This window comes from Falco biarmicus, chromosome 4 (assembly GCF_023638135.1).
Source record: "Falco biarmicus isolate bFalBia1 chromosome 4, bFalBia1.pri, whole genome shotgun sequence".
Taxonomy (NCBI): Eukaryota; Metazoa; Chordata; class Aves; order Falconiformes; family Falconidae; genus Falco; species Falco biarmicus.
Genome location: NC_079291.1, coordinates 113,171,940 through 113,195,682, shown reverse-complemented (window position 1 = coordinate 113,195,682; position 23,743 = coordinate 113,171,940). Strand labels below are relative to the sequence as shown.

The following is a 23,743-nucleotide window of genomic DNA, read 5'->3' as shown; positions in this document are numbered from 1 at the left end:
ACTCTGCCCCCCCCATGCAGCCCTTGGGACATGGTTGGGACCCCACATCCCCCTTGTCCACTGTTCAAGGACCAGCCACCGTCTGCCACATTTCCCTCTACTCGTGGCTGCTGCTGAGCTGCTGCAGTGCGGGGCAATGCACAGCCTCTGCCACAGCCAAACAGCCCTGCAGCAGTGCCACTGGCCTTACCGCAGCCTCTGCACTGCCACCGGGCTGAGGTTGCATTGTGTCACTGCACCCGGGATGCTCTGGTCCTCCTGCAAACCTCGGGAGCGGCAGGAGAGCCAGGCATGGGCAGTGTGGCAGGCAGCGCCCCTGAAGCCGGCAAAGCTCCACTCCCCTCCCCACGCAGCAGGAACAGGGAGAAGAGCGTCCTCGCTCCCATGGAGAAATGCACGTCATTAATTTGGGGTATTTAGAGCCTATTAAGGCAAAAAGGTCCACTCAGATTCTTCTTTCCTGCATGTCAGGACACGAGGCAGCTGATAAAATTCCTAAAGAGGCAATCTGGACAGCAGCAATGCTGTCACAACAGCGTTTTGTGTGCCATCAGAAAGGGTAATTAAAGGGCACTGGGAGACGCTTCCCTGCGTGCCGGGATGCGAGCACGATGCAGGCGCACGAGCAGCCATCGCCGCACTAACATGTCTGCCACTCAACCAGCTGTCAGCAGCTGTGCAGGCAGCGCCCTGGGATGGTTACTGCTGTTATTAGTTAGCGAGGAAAGTGATCTGGACCCAGAACAGAAATGCAGCCAAAACCTTAACCAAAACACAGTGTCCCTGTCCTCCTGACTCCAACTCTGGTGCTGCCTCTGCAGCACCCAGCCTGGCTGCGGGCTGGTGACAGGGCCGGCGGTACCGTGACACACAGACCAACCTGGCTGGGGGCTTGTGCCCTGGAAAGGGACTGGCAGGTTCGAACAGATTACTAGGAGCTGGCACCACCCACTCTGCTGTCCTGGCCCCACTGGGAGCTGGCAGTCACTAACCCCTCACTGGCATTATCCTCCAGCCACAGACCCGCTCCCTAGAGTGGCTTGCTGCTGCTTCTCCAGGCTGTTATGACACAAGCCCACCAAGAGGTGGGAAAGCCCCTGCAGTGGGGATGCTTCGAAGGTAGGGGCACCGGTAGCAGGGGGATCCCAGCAGCCTGCGCAGCCGATGTTCCCCCAGGATGGTGATGGCAAAGGGCAGTTTCAGCACCCTCCTGGGCAGAGGGGATGGTCCCTCCTGCAGGCTCTGCAACTCTAATCATGGTGGTAAGTCAGCACCGAGAGGGGAAATTGAAAAAAATAATAAATAAAATTGACACAGCATCTTCCAATTTCTGCTATTAAAAAGCCTAGTCATTAAGGGAATGTACTTATTAATTATCTCTGATTTGTTGTGAAATGCTGAGGGGTTTAAAACAACAAGAAAAGGGGAAAAAAGATTAATTTCTCTTTAGGTGCCCTCCCTGTGCTGCTCCCGGCTCCATGCACACCCCTGCCCCTTGCCGGCACTGCTGTCTCCCCAGGTCTGTGGCCATCTGCACTTCCTAATTAAAGGAACCCCTGGGAGACCCGTAACACAAATGAGCTAATTTCATGTTTAATGATCTTTAATCAGAAGTGAGTGTGACTAATAACAGCCATCCAGAAGGTGCTTTGTTATTCATTTTGTCTTCCATCGGCTTCCCCAAAAAGCTCAAATCCCCTCCATCCCCTCCATCAGGCAGTGGCCCTGCTCCCGCAGTGGGTGAGAAGGCAGGAGGAGGTAATGCATGGGGAGGAGAGCTGGTCCCCTGGTCCTACTTTTACTCACACCAGCGCTCCCATGGCATGACACAGAACTGGAAGCAGACACCCTGGAAGGACATCTCTCCCACTAGTTTCCTTAGGGATCACAGAGCCCTTGCCATGCACTTTTTCGTAGAATCATTTAAGTTGGAAAAGACCTTCAAGATCATCAAGTGCAACCATTAACCCAGCAGTGCCAAGTCTGCTGCTAAACCTAAGCACCAAGCCCTGACAACCCCAGCAGAGGCTGGTGGAGCTGGTGAATTTATTCCAGAAAGGAGAGACAGAGCCATTGGAGACAGTCTAGAGATGCCAGGGGTCTCTCAGGAGATGACATGGGGTCCTACAATTTTTTCTCCCTAGTATTTGTTTTTTAAACACACTCGCCTTCTTCAAGTAAACCTCTCTGTCTCCTCCTCCTCTGGTCCATGTTAAACCCAGCACCCAGTCTGTGTAAATAGCACCGGTATTTCTAGAGCCTTTCAGAATAAATAGTAATAAAGAAAACAAGCGGTGAAGATGTCAAGGGATTTCAGGGCAAAACATTGCCCCTACCTCTTGCAAACGAGCCTGCCGAAAGCGCTCACCTGTTTGCACTGGAGGGGAGGCTGATGCTGAGTAGCTGCTCCTTGATGATGTGTTAACCACTGCCAATTTTCTTGCATCATAATTGCCAAACGGCATCTGTGTAATGGCACTGCAAGCACTGTGTCACTAGCTGGTGAGCATGGGGTTATTTCAGCCTCCTAAACCCTCACTGCAAGGCAGGGGGAAAACAACCTTGGGAGTTAAGTGCAAAGGCAGAGTAATCTGCAAATGCCGCTGAAGCTATTGCCCAGGTTTCTCTGGCAAAGCCACTGAGCAACCATTGTGCCTGTACCAAATCCTTGTGGTTTGGGTTCACTGGGCAGCCCCCAGCCAAGGGCTTGGCCCAGAGCTTTCAGATGGGGCTCCAGGGATGCTGGGTGCCAGAGCCTCCCCAGGGACCCTAGGTCCTGCCTGTCCCCTTGAACCCTCCCTCATAGCCCAGGGCTCCCCTCCTTTGCTGATTTTACACCAAAATGCTGAGCAAAAGCTAATTAACGAAATCAGGCTGTGAACTTCTGCAAAGCTGCAAGCTGGAGCCTTGCCAGCAGCTCAAGGGAGGACCCTGCTTTGGCACCAGTGCTCCCTGGTCACGTGCTGGCGGACCAGGGTTGAGCCAAAGCCCTTGAGACAAGGAGGGGCATGGCAGGGGTCTCAGGTAGGTGGTGAGGCGCACTCCCCCCCCCCCACCCCAGCCTTCTCCAAAAGCACTCAAATATGTCTTTTTTTGCCTAAAACAATTACAGTGACTAAAAATACTGCTAGAAAGGTCAGTGCTCTGCTCTCTCACTGAAGATCATCAATATCAGGACAGGGGGGTGCTGGCCCAAACCCCCAGGTCAGCAGTCTAACAAGGTGGCAATCAAACCACATCATGCACACAGCTGCCACTGCCCTGAAAAGGCCTGGGAAGGAGCTGCTGGTGGCACCTCAGCCCCTGGCTCCAGCCTGTCCAGCTGGAGCACACTGCCAGCAGGGACACAGCAGAGGTGACACGGCTCACTCTCCCCCTGTATAGCTTTTCTGTAAGATCATCTGAGCTGGCTAATCCTTCTCCTGCAGATGTGTTGTCCTTGGAAGGATTGCCTGCCGTCATCTTGTAAGGGTCACCCTGCCGACTGCATGCCCTGGGGATGCTGCGGCTCCTGGGAGTGATTTTGCAGGTAGCTCCTGCTCCACTGCATTTATTTTGGTTCATCTCAGCCCTCCGGCTGCAGGTTTCATTTCTTCAAGTGGCACAGGTGATCCCTGCGGTCAGGAAATCTCTTTCAAGATTTACTTTGCTTTGGAAGAGCCAAATCTTGCAGCAGTTTACCTTCCAGACAATTAGGAGGAACTTGGAGGGCGGCAGGAAAAGACAAGATGGATCCTAAGCTGGCACCTGCCTGTTTCCCAGCCACTGGATGGGGTCTGTGGCACAGTCAGCATCCCAGCCCATGGCATTCTGATGTAGGGACAAGGCAGGTGACGGGGATCTGTGCCTGCTCAGACCCATGGGCAGCTCAGCAGTTTGGGAGAGTAAGCAGGAGCCAGCATGCCCCCACAGCACTGGTTGCTGTGCTCATAAACCCGTCTTTCCTTTGCCATCAGCACTTACAAAGGGCAGTTAATATTTAGGGAGTTCTTCGTGTCTCCAAACTATTAAGCACACAAAAATAGCAACAATTTTTGCTTATAGTTGCACCTTTCATATGGAAGATTGCCTGCAGTGTGTCACGCAGCTCCTGCAGCTCCTACTGCACCTGCAGCACCTGCAGCCTTGTGACTGCATTAAGGCTGGGTGGCAGTAGGTGGTGAGCAGGGGGACACAGAATGTTTCCACTGCAGCGTCACCCCCTGCCAAGCCCATCCATGTCGGGAAGAGTGATATGGGACCATCTGATGGCTGTGCCTGGGGACGGGTCTGTGCCAGCCAGTTTACCCTAGTTGGCAGCTGGGGCTGGAGGCCTCAGCCAGGTGAGTGCTCACCCCAGGGTCTCCCAGCCTTGGCACAAGCACAGCAGCCTTCTTGGCTGCGTAACAAGTCCAAGAAAGTGTTTCTGCAACAGCTGCCACAGGGCAGTGTGAGGGCTATGGCCAGGAACAGGCTCCCAAAGGGACTGCATGAATCCCTGGGAGAAATTCCTACCTGCAACCACAGCCACGCCTCTGGGCATCATAAAAAAACCTCTGGCAGTGGCTAGTAGGGCTGAACCTTTTATTTCCACTGGGCTAGAGATAACTTTGTCCATATGCATCATGATGAATCCTTCCCTGGTCCCTGGGAAGAGGAAAATACTCATGGTTAGCCCCAGACACCGCAGGCTGCCGGGTGGACTCAGCCCAGCCCAGCGGGGACCATGCCCCTCCTGCAGCCCTTGCCAGGCGAGTCCCCTCGCATCCTACCCAGCAGCAGAGGCTGTACGCATTACCCAGGACAGGTGGAAACAGTCATCATAATCTGCCTTGGCAACTTTTTTTTTAAAAGCAATTTCCTCCCTCTGCTTCTCTGACAGAGCTGGGGAAATATTTAAGTGACCCGTCAACAGTTTTTTCATCTCCCTGAGAAGATGTTTTATCTGATCATGCCTCGCCAGCTATTCTTCTCTACATGGCGTCTCCTGTCCGCTCCTGCTCCTTTGAGGCTGTCTCAAACAAGATGCAACTGCCTCTCCCCTCTGCTGCACCCGGGTACTGCAGGGATGCCAACACACACACAGAGCTGGCGGGTGCTGAGGACACCCTGCTGGTGATGGGATGGGATGGGATGGGATGGGATGGGATGGGATGGGATGGGATGGGATGGGATGGCAGCACTGGCAGGAAAGCCGGCAGCCCTCACACCGAACCCTCGCACCCATGGAGCTGCCATGGGTGGCCTGGCTGTCTTGCAGAGCGGGGGGCGATGGGAACCCCCTTCAAGCCCCATCCTTAGCTCTAAGATGGAATGGCACTGACATGGGGATTTTTGTGAATGATTTTCTTGTTCTCCTTTTCGGCCAGAACAGCTCTACGGCAAGGTTGGTGCTTTAACACAGTAATTCTCCGAGCGTAATGAAAGCTGACATTATATCAAACACAATAAAGACTCTCAGTTGATGGAGATCATTCCTGAACACACAAACCCATTAAACTGAAAAAAAAAAATAATATCAATTCTACACACTCACCAGCCAAAAGAAAATGTGATTTGTTATCTAAAAGGGGGTTATAAACACAGCTTCAATGCACTTTCTGTGCTGTAATGAAAACTGTGTTTGAAATGGCAAGACGACTGCAAATTAGAGTATTTGATTTTATTTTCTAACTTTTTAGGTAAACCTTCTACAAGGGCAAGTGCAAGGTTACAGCGACGATCTTTCTGTTCTTGGCTGATAAGTAGGATCTGTAATTAAAGGAGGAGAAAAATGAAAGGAGGATAAGGACCTGGCGTTTACCTTTCTAATGCCGCTTTGAACACAAAGCCTTGCCTGCATCGCTGTGGCAAACCCACAGGAACAGCCACCAGCACCCACGCATGGCATGGTGCGGATGCCGCTCCCACTGCAGACACGTGCTGGGTGGACCGTGGCGGTGCCAGATGGAGCAGCCGGTTGGGATGCCCAGAGGGATGCTGCATCCTGGGCTGTACAGCTGTGGAGGGGCATCCAGCCATGCCGCCATGTCCCTCTGCTTTATCCCTCACCTTTCTTGGGTGTCTGGAAGTGCAATCTCTGTTATTCCTCCTGTCCTTCCCCATTTGGCAAACCGCAATCCCGTTTTCCCTGGAGTTTCATTTCTAATGGAGCTTGAAATTATCTGGGCTTTGTTATTTGCTTGTGTGCTTGCAGGCGGGGGTTATGGATGGAGGCAGCAGCGTGGGGCTTCCGGGCACCCGTGCTCCCTCTGCCACTTCCACGCATGCCCCCGCACCCCAAAACCACCCATGTTGTGCCCAGCAGTTAAACTCTGTCCCCAGCAGCTCTTATATCACAGCTCATTGTATAGCTATTTTTCTTTTCCAAGGAGAAAGGGCCTCTTAGGCTCTGACCCTTCAAATGGCACTTTCCAGAACCCAAAAGATGATGAGAGGTGGGAGGCAGGAGGGCATCAGGCAGAGGAAGAGGGGAGCTTCCCACTGTAGTGACAGAAAATGCAGTGAGGAAGAAGAACTGGGAGAAAAACAACAGTAATAAACATTTTATGAAGCAGAAAATGGCTTATAAAGAAGTCAACTTTTAAAGGCAATTTATATAATCCTGGCAAGCACACATAAATGCGGGGATGGATCTCTGCAGCGTCAGAGTTTCCCTTAAAGGGACAAATAGCTCTGGCAGCTCCGGCAGACTGACACGCAGTGATGACAATGCCCTGGGATGCATTTTGCGACTGGCAGCGCAGACCTGCGCCTTCAACATTGTCCCCTGGGTCAGCACAACCCCTGCTCCCACATGCTGTGGGGGTGCAGGACACCTGAGACCCTGCTGATTGTGCTGGGATGGGACTGAAGGTCTGGAAAGGAACCTAAGGCACTGGAAAAACCTGGAGGAAATGGAGCGTGTGGGTGGAGAGGAGCTGGGACAACACGAAGCTGGCTGGGATGCCCAATGGGCAGCATGGCAGCTTGTCAGCGAGGATGGATACAAAGGATGGCAGCAAAAAACTCAACATGACCTTCCAGCATTTTTGTAGGTACATTTTGCAGATCTCTTGCCTGAGCAGGGTGGCAAACAAAGGATGGAAACCTAGCAAACAGCACTGTGGTGGGGGTTGCAGCCCTGATACTCCATCTGCTGCTGGGGATGGTCTGCACAGGGAACAGGGTTGGGGACATCCAGAACAGGGGGACAGCCCTGATGTGCCCTGCGGCTCTGCACAAAGTGGAGCCAGCCTGTCCTGGTGGACCCCCTGCAGAGCCCTGGATGCAAGCCCAGAGGCCAGAAGCTTCTCAGTGGGAAAAATGGTTGGCCAGGCCGCTGCAAACTGGGAGCTTTTTGGGGTCCCTTATCATACCAGTGCCAGTGGCTGCAGAGTCCTATGGTGGGAGTCTGCCCTGTAGCAACGAGACCCAGCTTTTGCCTTTCTGGGGCTTTGCCAGGCTTTACCAGTGGGTGAATGTGCATCCCTGAGAGACCCTTGCTATGCAGGAGAGGAATGGCATAGCCTCTCCCTCCTCTAAATCACCAGGGTGGTACAATGACCCCACACTGCAGCCTGCCCCGCCAAGCCCCATCCCTGCCCACCATGCCACCCCGAGCTGCCATCCAGCCCTGGGGTGAAACGAGCTGGAGGGACAACATGACGGGTCCCCCAGGTGCCACTGCATGGGTGCCCTTGGGGCCAAGATTGCTTTTGGCCAAGGAAGCACTCCACTGTCCAGGGGAGTTCTGGGGACATGTGGGGATACAGCTCCTGCTTGACATGGCCAGGGTGAGGAAAAGGGGCAGGGATGGGGCAGGGCAGCATGGGGCAGGGGGGAGTGTTTTGGCAATGGAGGCGCTCTGCAAAGCCCCCTGAGGTGGGAGGTCGAACTCAGCCCCTTCAGAAAGGCCACCATGGCTGGTGCATGGCATAACACCAAAAAAAAAGTGAGAAAAACTAAACTTTCCTTGTAGAGATGGGTCATGAGTTACTGCTGGCAGCAGCCTCTCAGCTGCTCAGGTTCCTGCTCCTATTTCATTTTCCCCCGGACTTCCATAGCAACCCATCTGCAGTGAGGTTTAATGGGGCTGCCATTAGCACTAATGCAGCGCAAACACTCAGCATCTGCTGGTGCGTCTTTGGATGGAAACACGAAAATAACTGCACTTGCCGCAATCTGTCATCGACTCTGGAGCGAGGTTAGGACGCGACACGCTGGGAGAGGAGGGGAGAGCTGCGGCCAGAAGGAACAAGCTGCTCCGTGGGAAAGGACCGGAGGAGGAGCTGGGGATGCTGCGCTGCTGCCTCCCCTGCCTGCTGCCCATGCCAGCACCGGCAACAAGGCAGGGGTGGCAGCAGAGCCACTGTCACCAGGGCTGGCACGCAGGTCAGACCATGCCCTGCCATTTCATGGATGAAGGATGGCAAAAGGAGGAGGTTTAACCCCAGCAGTGAGAGCCGTTTGCGCAGCCCCTCTGCCCCTCCACTCTGCCTGGGAACCAGGGCTGGTGCAGGCAGGGTCTGGCAGGGCTGCTGCCAGGGGGGCAGATGCCCAGTGCCCAGGTGCTGTGCGCAGCGTGCCAGGCCAGTCCATCAAGTGTCCCAGCCGGGTCTGGGCTGTCCTGATAAAGCTGAAGTGAGCTCTGCGGTGACGCATCACTGCACATTGTTTCTGGGTGACTCGGTCCTAATTACCTTGATGAAGTGGTTACAAACAGTGCTATTAAAAATATTTTTTCTGTGAAAGTGTATTTCTGAAAGGTTTGTGCTGCGAATGGCAAAACGATCCAAGAGCTCTGCAGCGCTCCAGCCTTTCCCAGCCCATTTTGTATCCTGACTGTTATCCCCCCTGCAGTGGCAGGCATCCGGGTCTAGATGGAGGGGGAGCTCTTTGGGGCTGCCAGGGGCCTGCAGCAGGAGCCCCTGCAGTGCAGCAGCTGCCCGTCCCTGTGGCCCAGGGGATGAGTAGAAGCACTGAGGACTGCTGCAAAATGCAGGGACTTTGCTCCAGCTCTGCCTGCTCTGCCTGTGCCCCAGTCACAGGGCATCCACCCCTGGGTGCTAGCCCAGTGGGGAGCGCACAGGGCCACCATGATGCCCCTGGGGTGCCCATGGCCAAGCTTTGGGCGCTACTCAGGGATGAGTTGCCCTGGGGCTCCTGACTCCAGAGGACACACAGGATCAGGCCAGCATTAGGGGCATAGGTGAGAGCCTGTGGGAGATGCCCACAGCTCCCCCAGTGCTGCTCCAGCCTCCCCCAGAAGCCCTGAGCCTGCAGTTGAGGTGCTGGTGAGGCACCAGTGTTGGCATCAGCTAGTGCCTGCACCAGACCTGGTTATCCTCTTAACCTCCCCTCCACCACCCTCCTGGAAAGAGGTCACAGTAATTCAGCAGTGCTTTCATGCAGAAAGGTCCTGGTGGCCACTGGTGCCAATGACAACAGCGGGGACACCTCACCTCTCCTTAGCGAGGCTGCTTCTGCTAACAATGGGAAAACCCCTGCAAGCTCAACCTTCCTAGGTGCCTATGGGACACACCTCCTGGGGGATAAGGATCAGCCACGAGCATCCACCCCACCTGGCCATGTGGCAAATGAAAGCCAAGCAGGTTGACAACTTGCCTCTTCTCTTCTGCTCCTTCTGCCTCTTCCTCCCCACACCAAACCCTGGTGACCTATGGCAGGAGGGTCTGTCTAAGAGGGATGTGGCTCCAGGTGTTCACCTCCTTGAGCAGACTGTGGTGGCAGAGAAATTCCCCCCTCCCCACACCCAGCAAGGGCTGGTGGTGGGGCTGTCCTGGACTGGTCCCTCAGCAGCTGTAGGGGGCTCCCCGGGGCTGGGCAGGATCTGGCCCAACCCAGAGGAAGGGGCTGGGTGGCTCAGGAGTATTTTTTGTTGTAGACTCCGTTTGCACTGGAAGAAAAACAATCTTTCCTTCCTTTTGTATTATTATTATAATTTGAGAGCATTTCCAGACAGAATCCTTCAGGTTCCTGCTGAGCGCTATCACCGCCAGAATTACAAAGTCAAATGCAATCATTAAACCTGCGTCTTGCCTCTCCTGGCCCAGATTGCTCCCTTCCCCAGGAACAGTCCCCACTGCAACTGTCGGCAGACGAGTCGCTGCTGCCGTCACCCCACACAAGACCCGGCTTGGCACCAAACCCACTGGCTGCCGGAGACAGTGTGGGGATAAGAGTCTCCCCATCCCCCAAACCCTCAGCACTGAGTTATCAGCTTGACCTTGACCTCCTGTTGCCTTCTTACAGCATGTGCAGGCAGAGGTGAGGCTGGAAATGAGGTTGAAATCACTCCCTTTGCTCTTGTTAGTGCTGGCAGACGGCAGTGCTGGGGCCACCCGCATGCCGAGCAGCATGGCACGGCCAGCGGTACCTCGCAGGGCAGCTGAGAATGTGGGGACGGAAGAGGGATGGGAGCAGGGATGGGATGAAGAGCTGATTCCTGTGCCAGGAGTCATCCCTGAAGCTGGTGCCTCCACGGAGCTCAACATCCAGGAGGGAAGTGGGAGGGAGCCGCTGGGGCAAGGAGCCTTACCCGGATGTTGTCCTGCCAGTGGTGAGCCTTCTGGAACTTCTCCGCCGCGTTGGCAAGTCTCTGCAAAACAAGTGGGAGAGCAGCAGTGAGTCCGGGGAAGGTGAGAGGAACTGGGCATCGCCCACACCAACCCGGGGCTGTGGGTGCTGCCCCAGCACCTGCCATCCCTCTGTTTGGGGGATCCCTCAGGACCCTGCCACCCCCTGCCGTGGAGGCAGGGGACAGGAGGAGGGATCACAGGCAGCAATGCCTGGAGAAGGACATCCTGGGCATGGGGAGCAGGTGCTTCTCTGCTTGCTCCTGCCTTTCCCGGAGCAAGCCAGTCTCTCCAAAGGAGTTGGTGCCACTTGAACAAAGCCAGGGCTGAGCCACTGCAGCTCGGCAGCAGTTGGCATTACTGCTGGAGCTGGGCAGGGTCTCATCTGTGGCACAGGGCAAAGACTGAACCAGGGTACCTGTGCCGATATCCCCCAGCTCCCTGCGGGGCAGGGCAGACCCTTCAAAAATACTTCAAAACCCCCTCAAAATGGGGCCCAGAGATGTGCGGCTCAGTCCACCTGGATTAACCCCTTCACATACCCATGCCCTCCTTCACCCAATCACATGCCCTGGGCCATCGGCGTGCCCCTCTGCAACACAGCGGTGCTCCCAGGGAGCTGGTGAGAGGAGCAACACCAGCTATGAGCCACAGTTGCTCTGCCTGCCGTTGCTCCTTGCAGCGGGAGGTGCCAGCGCTGGGCTGCCAGGCCAGGGCCCACCCAAGGCTGCAGCAAGCACGACCCTCTCCCACGAAAGCACGTGAGGTTTCAAAGGAGACAAAAGTGTCTCCACCCTGATGGCTCCGGAGGCAGCAGGCAGTACGGGCAGGCTGCTGCCCATGCTGGTGCAGCCAGAGGAGCCAGAGCTCGCCAGGAGCAGGTTGGGGTGATGCTCAGCACTGGGGCAGCCTCACTGAGCTCAGGCTCAGCTGCGAGAGGCCTCACCAGCACAGAGGGAGCAGCAGGGCAAGGCTGGAGATCAGGCAGTCCCTGGGGTACTGGCAGTACCGGGAAGAAGCTGCAATCTGGCCTTTAATGGAGCCCAAGGGGACAGACAAGGGCAAGAGCTCTGGGCTTTACAACAAGATCTACTCTGCATCACTAAGCAAATAAAGCCAAGAGCCAAACAAGTGACACAGACCTCTCCCTCCACCCCTCCACCAGCCTCAGGCCCCCAGGGGTGCGGGCAGCTGCCTGCCAGGGCTGTAGAACCCAATCAGCACCACAGCCCAGCTGCAGGAGCATGGTGTCGGGAGCCAGCCCGCAGAGCTGAGGGCCACCCGGACCCCTGAGTGCTGGGCACCCTCACGGCTCACACGGGCTCAGGGTTTATCTCTGCAGCAGCACAGCCCACCTGCTCCCCAGCAGCCATTGCCTTTGTCAGGGTGCTGGGGAATACACGCTGTGGAGGTCTCAGCGCCAGGGGCTGAGTGGCTAATCTGGATGGGGTTAACTGGCCATGAGGCTTGTGATGCTGAGGCTGTTGAAGCCCAGGAAGGCTCCCTAGTGAGTTAGAGACACGCATCAAGCAGGTGCTGCTGCAGCACCTGCTCCTTGTTTCCCTGCATCCCCCAGTGGGATGGGACATGCTTTGCTCCACATACTTACAACCTGCTGGCAGCCAGAGAGCATGGGGAGGGAGGGGAGCCCTGGCCACCTCCAGCCCCTGAATTGGTTGGGAGGAGGCAGAAGAAGCACCGGCAGTGGGCCAAACAACAACCTCAAATCACCACCTGGGCAGCACTGCAGAGATGCATCTAAGATTCCCAGTGCTACTGCACACCCAACTTCCACGCTGTGAACCCCAAATCCCAGAATGAAACAGCATTCCTTTGCTCAGCAGGGATCCTGTGTGCCGGCAGGAGCCCACTGGGGCGGCACTGAAATCCAGCTACATCCCTGGGAATCCCAGAGTGCCTGGCCAGAAGAACATGTACGCACAAGACAATGATCTCCAGACAGGTGGACAAGAGCCCTGGGCACAGCCGTATGTGCTGCAGCTGCTGTCCCCATTGTCACCAGTTCCTCCAGTGCTCCCATCAGCTCATGGGGATGCAAAATGCCTCTGCCCTTCTAAGCAGATGCTGGTGGGAAAGAAAGTCCTGAGGATTCACGGTGTCTCCTCTACGTGCCCCCACTGCCTGCAGGACAGTGGCAGCAGCCGGCCCCTGGCAGCGTGGCAGGTGCAGGGCCATGACAGCAGGTGGTCTATTGCCAGGAGCATGGCAAAGCACAGGTACTGAAAAGTAAGGTGATGAGCAGTGAAAGACATCATAGATCTGGCCCTCTCCAGCCAGAGAAAGCAGCTTGTTCTTATCAGATGTGGGGAAACATGTATCCATCACTGCATAATCTTAGCACACACTGGTCGAAACATTCCTGTTTAATATTTTCTCTTTTTTCCATCTTGATTTCCAAATCAAAGTGTTTGCTTTCAATGGCCAGCACCCAAGGGGAAAGATCAGCTATCAGCTGAGCATTGAGGCAAAATACCTATGGCACTGGTGGCAGAGAGAAGACAATGGGAGGCAACATGTAGCTGGACAGAAAAGCCAAGTAATGTCAGTTTTCAGGGTGGTTCTGCGAGGGGCTCACCTGCAAAGCCACAGCCCTGCCTCCCCAGAGCCACCTAAAAAAGCCGTGGCCTAATTCTGCACATCATCCCTGAAAGCTTTTGTGCTCAGTTTATATATAGAGATAGCTGATTAAAGGCGAGCATTTATTCTGAATCATGTTTAAGGCAGCAGTGATGAAATATGCATTTTTCTATACTTGATAAGAGCGTGTTTGTTTATTATGGGCCAGGGTAAGATTTATGGACATATTTAACTATTCATCGCCTTGTGTGAAGTGCCTGGAGGGTTGCAAATGGTGCAGTAAGGGACGGCTACACCCAGGAACGACACTTCAACAGAAGATATTTTTCCTCTGGCAAATGTCAATTTGTCAAAGTCGATCCGGACACAATTTTATTTAAAAAAAAAAAACAAAACCAGATGTTCTTGTTCGATAAATAGCACGTTGCAGGGATGGGGGAGCCTGTGGCAAGATGGCACAGCCACAGCAGGGTGCTGTGCCAGATCCTGGCTCCTGCTGGACATCCACCCTGGAAGAAGGCACCCACCCTTCCCCTGTAACAGGAGATCCTCCGCCCGTCTCCATCCCTGCTGGGGGACATGTCTGGAGCGATGCTGTGTTGGGGGGCTCCCATGGGAGCAGACCCATCATGTCCCAGTCCTGGCTGGTGCTATAGGGGAGCCCCAGCTACCCCCTGCCCAGAGATGGGCTGCTGGCATGAACAGGATGGGTGATCACTGGATTTGGAACCCTCCAAAACCATGGCAACAAGGACAGGGACCCCAAGGGGGCTATTTGCCGTATCTTTGCTCATGAGCAGAACCTGCAATTGTGTGTTAGGGCTGGGAAGGTGCTGCTGCTCCAGTGACCCGCCCCCGGCCACGTCTCCCCAGGGAAGGTGACGGGTCTGCCTGGAGCCACACACTGCTGCAGGACATTCCCATTAATGCCAAATGAGTTCATCATGAATAATGTTATCATGATCGATACAGCTCAAGGATTATTTCTAATCCTTAATAATGATTAAACCATTATTTTTCAAGTGTTACAGATCAATCAGTCCATCTCAAGGCGTGCTGCGTGTAGGGACTGCAAGATACCCAGGATGCAGGCAGTGCCCTGGGGAGCTGGGCAGGGGTCCTGTACCCATACACAGCAGCCACTGAAAGCTCCCAGTGGGCTTCAGACCTGGGGTTGCCAATTGTGTGGTTCCAACGGCAAGAAAAATCAAAAGAATTACCAAAATAAAGCATGGGTATGAAATATCCACAAATTTCCAGCAGGGTCTGGTGCAGGGGCTGCCCTGGCCATGGCACTTTAAGGAACACAGTTCTTTCCCCAGAAGTTCCTTTACCCAGGGCTAAGGACAGGAGATTTAGAGGCTGAAAACACTGAATTGAAACGACTCTGCAGGTCATAAAAGGCCAGCAGGAGATTTGCAAGGGATTGGTGTTTGGAGATCCTGATGAAAGGGGGTCTGCGAGGAGGAAGGTGCTGTGCAGGCTTTATTGCGCCCCAGCCTCTTTCATATTCCACACAGTGTTCCTCTCTGCCTCGCTGTTCACCCAGGCAGATCCATCAGGAGCTCCCTGCTCAGCCCACCGGTTCGCCCGGGATTAAGGTGCCTGAGGGACAGCACGGACCTGGGATGGGCAGGCGGCGGCAAAGGAGGCACAGCCAGGCATGCACCCTCCCTCCAGAAAGCTGTGTGGGAAAGGAGAGGGGGACAAGGTGGGTGACCCATCTACCTAGAGGATGGCACCTCCAAATGCATGGCTGCCTTCTTCCCCCACTTGCTCCAGGACCTCGTTTCCCAGCCCCCCCCACCCACCAGCTCAGCCCCCCCACCCCGAGCACGGCTCACCCATGCATGCTCGCCCACGGCAGCACCTTTTGGGGGCAGCTGGTCTGATGCCCCAAAGCTGCTGGGAGCAAGGTGGTGGGAAACACTCTGAGCATCGGAGCTGGTGCAGGCAGGGACTGCAACCTCCTCTCTAGGCAGAGGGGACCATCCCTGCTGTTAGCATCCCTGCTGCTTGAGAGGCCAGCATGCAGGGGGATTTCCCCCAACATAGCAAGCATCCAAGGGCGCTGCCCACCTCCTCCTTGTTGCCCCTTCTGCCCCATCACACCCAGGGCTCTCCTGAATTGCTCCAATATTTTTTGCACAGCAGCTTTCCAAGGGAAACTGGTCCAATGCTCTGCTGAATCTCTCCTCCCTGCACCTACATGGCAGGAAGTATGCCCTGCTGTTTCCCCCTCAGCCAGATTAGTGGGTTTCACTTGTGAGCAGCAGAGCAGAGACCAGAGTGGCACAAGAAGGCCAAAGGCCAAGGTTGGATTTATAAAACAGGATTACAGCAAACACCTTGCAAGAGGAGACCGAGAAGCCCTGCGTAACAGCAGTGATGCCGTCCCTGTGTCCCAAGCCTCCGCACCCCATGCCTGTGCTGGTGTTGGGGAACACTCCTAGAGGACCGTGGGATGGTGCCCCCGGCTTCTCCCTGCAGCCAGTAAGGAAGGGCCCAGCACTGGCCCAGTACATAGCAGCTGCGTGTGCCCAGGGATATCTGCTCTGAGGGAGAGCCGCTCCTGCTAAGCTTTCATTTAACTTCCCTCTGTGCAGCTGTTATCACCCTCATCTCAGCGCCTTCCCACATGGCGTGAAGTGTATTAACCTCCTGCACCTCAGCACACAGCTGGAAGGAGAGATCTTTGCTGGAGATTAAAACAGCCCTGCGCTACTGGGCCGGAGAGGTCCACACAGCATCTTAACATCCCAGCCCTCCTAAAGCAAAAAAACACAGGTGAAAGGTGAAGATGAGCAGGTAAACAAACACACACAACAAAGCCAAGCAACCCAATCTCCAGACAGAAACACACCCGGGGAGCTGGTTTTGCAGCTCTTCCACATCCACAATGAAGGAAGGAAGATGGCACAAGCTCTCTCCTTTAGCACCAAGCCTCCCTGCACGGACAGGGCACCCCAAAACCGCCTCTGCTGCTGCAGAGCATCTGGAAAGGCAACGGCCCACTTCATATGCCTCCATCCCAGTCTGCCTGTGTGCATCAGAGCAGAGGGCACCTTTCCACAGTCCCACCTCCTGTACCAGCTGCGAGGTGCCCCGATCCCATCTCTCCCTCTCGTCCACAGCCTCCCCTCTCCCCATTCACTGACAGTGCCGCACACACACCCCTATGCAAACCCTAACGGCACAGTGCGCATGCCACCATCAAAAAATGATCAACCGGCAACAAAAGACGACAACCCCCTTATATACACATAGGGAATATAAATCTTGAGTAAACACTGTAAAGCAGCGAAGCATCTCATCCTGTAATAATCTCTGAGACAGTTGATCCCAGGGCTCTTATTACCCCCGCAGCCGTCATCTGAAATCCAGTCAGCAGCGGGCTCAGCCACGGCTGAGTATTGATCAAGGAGGCAGCTTCAAACATGCTGCAGCATTTTTCTCTCAGAGCACTAACTTGTTTGTCAATAACTCCCTGGGCCGCGCAGAGGGAAAGGGGTGGCCAGAGCCCATCTCTCCTCCTCTCACACCCAGATCCAGTCTGTGCCAGAGGGAGAACGGAGCTGGAGCCAGTGCTGGCTGCTAACACTCCCCTGCCTGTGAGAGAGCAAGTAAAGCCCCAGTGAATACTAAAAAGCAGGTGGTAAATCCTCCAAGGGCTTCCAGACCCCGGTGTTGTACCAGCTGGTGCTTGCTGCTGGGGTCTGAGAGGGTGGTGAGCAGGGGGACACCTCTGCAGAGCCAGTGCCACCAACAGCCATGGTTACAAACACAAACCTGTAGCAAAACCAGAGCCAGAGCCGCTGCAGACCCCCCCGTGGGGCAGTGGCACAGCCAATACCTGGCCCTGGGAGCCTGGGACAAGCCCCAAAGCCACAGCTTTTATTATTTTACTGACCATCTCAGTAACTCCTGGCTCTGCAGGCCAGCAGCACGTGGCTCTTGTTCCCCTGCCAGTGCCTCTCTTTGCTGAGCCACGATTTTTACTGGTAAGAAACACCACCCCCAGTCCCAACAACCACAGGGAGGAGAGAAGCAGAACATCCCAAGCAGAGAGGTACCCGTGTGTTTGCAGAGGCGGTGGGGGAAGGGAGAGCATCGCTGCCTGGGGCTTTTCTCCTACCCCAAAGTATTGCTCAGGCCTCCAGAAGAGCTAAACTTCTCGCAGATGGAAAAGCACCAAGGGCAAAAGACCATGCAGCTAACCAGGCATCCTACCATGTGAGCCTTGCCTGGCGTTCTCTCTGCTCTCTTCCCCTTGGTGCAAAGCCCCCCTCCGTTACCTTTCTGCTGGTGTTCATTTGCTTTCCAAAATCACAAGCATGAGCAGTCTGCCCCTGCTCCCTGTCACCCTGACTGCTCCCTGGGAGAGGAGGAGGAGGGCAAGGGGAGCTGTGCCCTGTGTCCCCGTCACGACACCTGCCCCTGGGAACCAGCCTCAGCTCAGCTGCTCAGACCCTCCTTGGCTCCTGTTTTCACTGATACGATGCCAAATAGCCACTGGCCCATCCCTCCTGGGGGAGGAAGGGCAAATACCAGGGTGCAGGATCTGTCCCCACCTCCACCAGCAGTGAGACAGAGACACGGAACACAGGATGGGCAGATGGGACCTGGCACAGGCAGGCGCAGGCAGGCACAGGCAGGCTTCGCCTCTCTCACCATCCCCTTTCCCTGCACGTAGCCAGCAGAAGGAGCGTTCGGCCACACTGGCATTGCCGCTTCCTGCATCCTTCTGCCTTTCACCCTGGATGTATGGCAGCAAACCCTGCTCCCGCATTAGATATACCTTTAAAGTATACTCTTAAATGCCGTCATGTTTAAGCACTGCTGGAAGGTGCTTCTGCTTGGCTCTGGGATGCAGGTGGTCCCTTGGGAAGCCAAACCAGGCACACTTGCCTCCTCTGTTCAGGACCTGAGAAAAAGCACTTTCCTCCGATCCCTTTGCCACATTATTTGCAGTCATGGCAGCCTTCTGCATCTTCTACAGTGGACAGAGAAGAACGCAGGGACTTCTGCTCCAAGATCCCAATATTCAGCCAGAGGAAGAGCTGAGCCAGAAGCTTCAGCTGCCCCGCGGCAGCATGGCTCTTCATGCTGCCCCTGCCCGGGGGCACCCACGCTGCCCCAACCAGCAGTGCAGGGTGGGAGCAGCGCTCCACACAGCTACACTGCCACACAGTTCAAAAAAGGCAGAGGTGAGAAACTAGAGGATATTCCCCAGCAGGTCCAAACTAGGGCAAACACCTCAAGCTTCTGAGATAGAGACGATAACAGAGGATGTGCTTGGCCAGGCCAGCACTCTTGACAGCCAGCACTCCTCAACCATCTCAGCCTGATGTAAACTCATCCCTGGAGCTAGCAGGCGATGGAGCTGTTGCAGCAAGCAGCCATCGGGACCCTTGCGTTCCTTTCATCAGTGTCCTCAAGAGGAAGAGGACTCAGGGCTGCACATCAGGCATCCCTTTCACCTAGAATTTAGTGAGTATTTGATAGTGAGAAGAAAACTAAGGATGTAAACTGCTTTTCAAAGGCTGTCCGCATGATAAATCCAAGGCCAGCAGCTTGAAATTGTGCTCATTTCACACCTCTCACTCTCTTCTGGAGCATCAGCTCACAAGATGAGCAGGGCAGAGAAAGCCCAGTCTGCTCCTGATGGAAGTTCCTACTACTTCCATAGCAGTCAGATCAGTCAAAGTCTAACTGGTCTTAAACGGTCTAAAGAAATTCCTGGCTGGCAAGGAAGAAAGCCTCTCTTGGGATGAAGCTGGCATATTAATAGCTGGTTCCTAGGAGGTGCTGAAGGGCTGGGGCATACCAGCAGCATCCCAGAGGGGTGATGGATAAAAACCACCTGACAAACATGGCTCCAGCACTGTTTGTCAGCTGCAGGTGGGACAGACATGTCCCAGTAGTGTCAGGGCTTCCCAACTTCAGGGCTGCCCACCCCAGTCCGAGCCTCCTGGTAACTGCAGCACCGCTGCTACTAGGAAGGCTGCCAGCCGCATCATCAAAGCTGAAAGCCTGGCAAGTGCCCCTACCCACAGTTCTCGTTGTTGGCTACTTGGGGACAGCTAATGCCAGGGTCCTGCTGTGTGCTTGGTGGCACTGACATGGCAAGGACAGGGCAGCCAAACTACTGGGCACAAACACGGCATCCCAGTGCAGCGCAGTGGGTCTGCTGGAGCTCTGCCACAACTGGAAAGGCTTGGGAACTCTATCCTGCGGTTCTCACTTGCTGGGTGATGAGCAGCTTGCTTGCCACACAATAAGGTTTCAGATGATCAGAAATAATTCAGGTTAAGATGCATTTGCTAGAAGGTCAGGGCTGGGGAAGTGTGATGGCAGGCGATTCACCAAGCTGGGGAGGAGGAGCAGATGCTGCCCTGGGCTCCTTCTGTCTCCTTTTCCCCCTGTACCAGCATGCTGTGACTCCTAAGGGATGGGTAAGCAGTGGCCTTGGCAGACTGGAGGGACATGGCTCCCATGAAGGGTTTCGTGAGACAGTTTACAGCACAAGGTCCCAGAGCAGCCTCAGCTTCTGCAGTGTTGGGAGGGTCAGCAAACATATTAGTCAGCACCTCAGCCTGCTGCTCCAGCCCCATCTCCTCCCCAGATAATCTCCAATCATTCCATCCAATGGCCCTCCCTAAACCATGCTTGATCTGCACAGCTCCAGCTACAATCATCAAGCAGGACTTGTCACAGTTCAAAATCCATTACAATAACCACAAGGCATTTCAGCAGCAATTATAAGAGATAGTTTCACTTAAAAATCAATTTTACTTAGAGCTTGGGGGAACAGTTTTTTTAAAAAAAATACAGAAAAAAAAAAAGAAAGTGATACAACTTGCCACTTGGGCAAGAGGAGGAATTTGCCCAGTCAGGTCTTAGCAGCCAGAGTCTCCAAAAAAAAAAAAAAAAAATCTTTCCTTATCCTTCCGTATTTTGAAGATATAAGTCCCATGTTAAGATGTCAGGAAGTTCAAGGAGTGGTTCCCCCTGCCCTGCCAGTGCTCCGCATGGTACCAACAACAGAGAAGCTTCCGTGAGATGCAGGAGGGCATTCCTGGGAACCCAAACTGCAGCCAGCCTCTATGCCTGTGTCCCAGCGGGCCCCCGTCCCCCCACCCCATGGGGTTGAGGCCTTTTGTGCCTTTGAAATCTTCCCCTTTAGGTCTTCGCCTTTCATTCAAGCAGAGGCTGTTAAAAAGTTTGCGCTGGAAACCACTTACAATCGATTTATTTTAAGGCATCACCTCTTGCTGCGTTGTGATGTGTGAGCTTTAAAAAGCACCTCGTTTATTATCTGCTGCTGTGCGGGGATTTCCATACGGCACATCACGGCGCAGCGAGAGCTCCTCTGTTATTAAGTTTTTATGGTGCGGCAGATTTTCAGCACGTGGAATTCCCCCCAGAACACTCCAAAATGTCACCACCCTGCACCCCCAGCAAGCTCCAAGAAGAGCCCTCATAAAAATTCCTGGCTTGAAACCCTTCCGAGACATGGGTGGCATCTTCCTTGTGCTCCCCAGTGCCACCAGTCACCCTCCTGCAGCCTATGATGGGTCGGGCACACTCGGCAGCGACTTGGGCCCCCACTACCACCATCATATAGACACAGCCAGAGCAGTTCAAGCTTCCAGTTTAAAACACCAGAGAAAAGCAACTGAAATGCAAAAAATCCTGTAAAGGACTTTCTAGTGGTGTTTTGCTCTGAGAGAAGAGCACCATAGTTGGAACTAGCTTTGCTCAGATCTTCAGAAAAATGGCAGGCAAGCCCCAGCAGCTCCAGGTGCCAGCGGGAAGTGTCAGGGAGGTGGAAGCCAGCAAGCTTAGCAGGTCACCAAATGGCTCTTCCCAATGTGACAGCTCACTGTGACCCCAACGCTCACCCATCTACCTCTGGCACTTCCACAGGGCAAGGGGTAGCCTCCCAGTTGCCAGGACCCATTTCCATCCCTTTGCGACAACCACCTCCACCCTTCCTGCACTCTTGCTGTCCCTTTCTGCCATGGGGACAAGACTGGCAGTGCCAGGCAGAGCCCCCAGCCCCGCCCCAAGAGCAAGAAGGGTTGTGCCACACCAAAAGGGCAATGCCAAAGAAGGAGGAGGACGCGAGACTGAGCAAAGAAAATGTACTATCTGTGGGGTGAATGGTGCCCTTGGAGACCTGAGAGGAAAGTGCAACGAGCAAATCTCACAAGGAGGACCCATGGCTTTGGATGCTGCAAACGGGAGCGGAGGGAGCAGCAGGACACCAGGCAGAGCCTCAGGGAGGGCTGGGCAGCCTCTTGGGGTTTGCCCATCACTGAGGTTTCACAACAATTATACATAAAGGTGGCCCGACAATCTATCAATCAAATGATATGCTTAATTTTGAAAGTCCAGTTATTATAAATTTACACAACAGAAATGTAAGAAAAGGCGTCTGGAGTTTGACATAGCCCCCAAGCACCATCAACACTGGCATTGCCACTGCATCAGGAACACTCATGCCCAGCAAACAGGGAAAGGCGACAAACTGCCTGGGGACATAACACACAAGTCTCAGGCCACTTCCCTATCCTGGCCTGGTTTTGCCAGGGCAGTTATTCCCCTCTCCTGAGTGACGCAGGAGGGTTGGCTGAGCGGCCCTTTGAGTTGATGGGATCATTCACGTTCTTCACCCCAGTGTCCAGGTCTGAGAAAGGATCACAAACCCCTTTTTAAGATCAAGAAGCTTCCTCATCCTCTCTTGGCCCTTCAGCCTCTTGTTCTTTGGCAGAGCTCAAACCTCAAGCTCTTCAGGCTTCGTTGCTCTTTGGGAAGATGTCCCAATGTGCTTTCCCACTCCTCTGCCTCCTCGCTCAAAACCCCAAACCCTCATGCAGTATTCCCCTTCAGCCCCCACCCCCTGTGTTGATCTTTATGGACCACACAACAAATCCAGGCTGCTGGTTGGCTGCTGCGCAGATCGACATATGGCAAAACCATAGTGTTGCCTTGGTTTCGCCCTCTGTTCACCTATTCTCTCTCATCTGGAGACTAAAATTTAAGTGTCATTTGACTCCACATTTTTACAGCACAGCAAGCCCGACTCATGACCCAGCTTCCTTGGTGTTACAACAAAAGAAGGAACCAAAAAAACAGCAAATGATCACCATGGATGCAAGGAGGTCTGATGGTCACCCCTGTGTCCAACGCCCAGCTTAGCCCCTGGCAGGAGATGCGTCCCTGGGCAAGAGAGGCATGCATTCGACTTCACTCTGAGTCTCTCCATTTTCTGGCTTCCAAAGTCTCCTGTCATTCCCATAATATAATTTTCACAATGAGCTTCAATACAGATCTACTCCTGACTCTGTTACTGACTTTTAATGTCTTGCTCTCCCCCCTTCTCTTGGTCCTTTTATGCGGAAAGTACTCTCATTGCCTGCTGCAAGTCCAGGCACATAGCTCATGCCCAGCCGATGTGATGCCCTGAAAATGTTGGTGCTAATAAAGCCCCGGTAATAAGAGCTCAGCTCCCCTGCCTCTCCTTCAGCCAGTGTCATTGCCTTCCATTCTCCTGGTGAATAGAGGGCCACCCAAGCCAAGAAGGGGGACTCAAAGCGCATTCACTCACTGCTACGCCCATTTCTTGGGCTTCACCTTTATTCATTCTGTCTGAGATGTGCCCTCACCGCAGAGCAGCATCTCCTTTCCCTGGGGCACACGGCACTGGCACAGCTGGAGACCTTACAGCCCTCCCTTGGGGGCTGTTTGCTGGAAGAAATCCCTTCCAGCTCAGGTTTTCCCCAGTGGCAACACTGGCCTGACTCCACAGCTCCTGGAGGGCAACATCCCTGCTGGGGAGCCTGCAACACCCTTCCCTCCGTCCCAGCCGGCAGCATGTTTCAGCATTACCGTTAAGCCCAAAACTCAATGCAGCTTGACACTTGCTTTTTTTAAAGACTAAGGTGGGGAAGGAGAAGGCGTAGAAGAGCTCCCCTAAGGGAAAAGCCATCAACTGGAACAAGATTTCAACAACTACATATTTCTTGACCTTTTCCACAGTCATATCTTTAATGTTTCATGGATGGATTTGATAAAAAGAAAAAACTAATAAAATAGATTTCATTTTTTAAAAAAGGTCAGGACATGTGTTACAGGGAAAAACTCATTTAGATCCCTACCTGCTGCCTCGTGGATGCCAAGGAGCCCTCCCCTGCCTCCCACCTGGGGCACTTCAGCCCAGGCATCCATCTCCCTGCCTGGATTTTCATCACATTTGGGGTTTGATCCCTTCTGGACTTTTCCTTCCCCTGCCAGACATGGGATCAGGAACCATAAACACTCAAGAGATGCTGACAAATGCTTGAAAGCCACAAATATCTGGTGGGATGTTGCACACCTCACTTGGAGAGGCAGCCAGTGAGCTCAGATGTGGAGAAGATGCTTGTCCAGGCTCCAGCACAGCACTTCTACCTGCTGCTGCTCAATCTTGGGACCAAACTTCTCTGCAAATGTCTAGGTAGACGCTGAAGCTGTTGTGATGCCCAAGCCATGCACATCACAATGACCAGCATTTGCACTCTGCTCACCACGATGGCCATTCTCAC

The 23,743-nt window shown here is 54.2% G+C and overlaps 1 protein-coding gene across 3 annotated transcripts in view; it reads right to left on the bottom strand.

Annotated features, from left to right (window-relative positions):
• The window catches only part of CACNA2D2 (calcium voltage-gated channel auxiliary subunit alpha2delta 2), a 223,570-nt gene that overhangs the window by 34,494 nt on the left and 165,333 nt on the right, over positions 1-23,743 (bottom strand). For all 3 annotated transcript variants that reach the window (XM_056334538.1, XM_056334540.1, XM_056334539.1), the window contains exon 4: positions 10,520-10,579. In XM_056334538.1, coding sequence (XP_056190513.1) covers positions 10,520-10,579 — 60 coding nt within the window. The remainder of the gene's footprint in view (positions 1-10,519; positions 10,580-23,743) is intronic.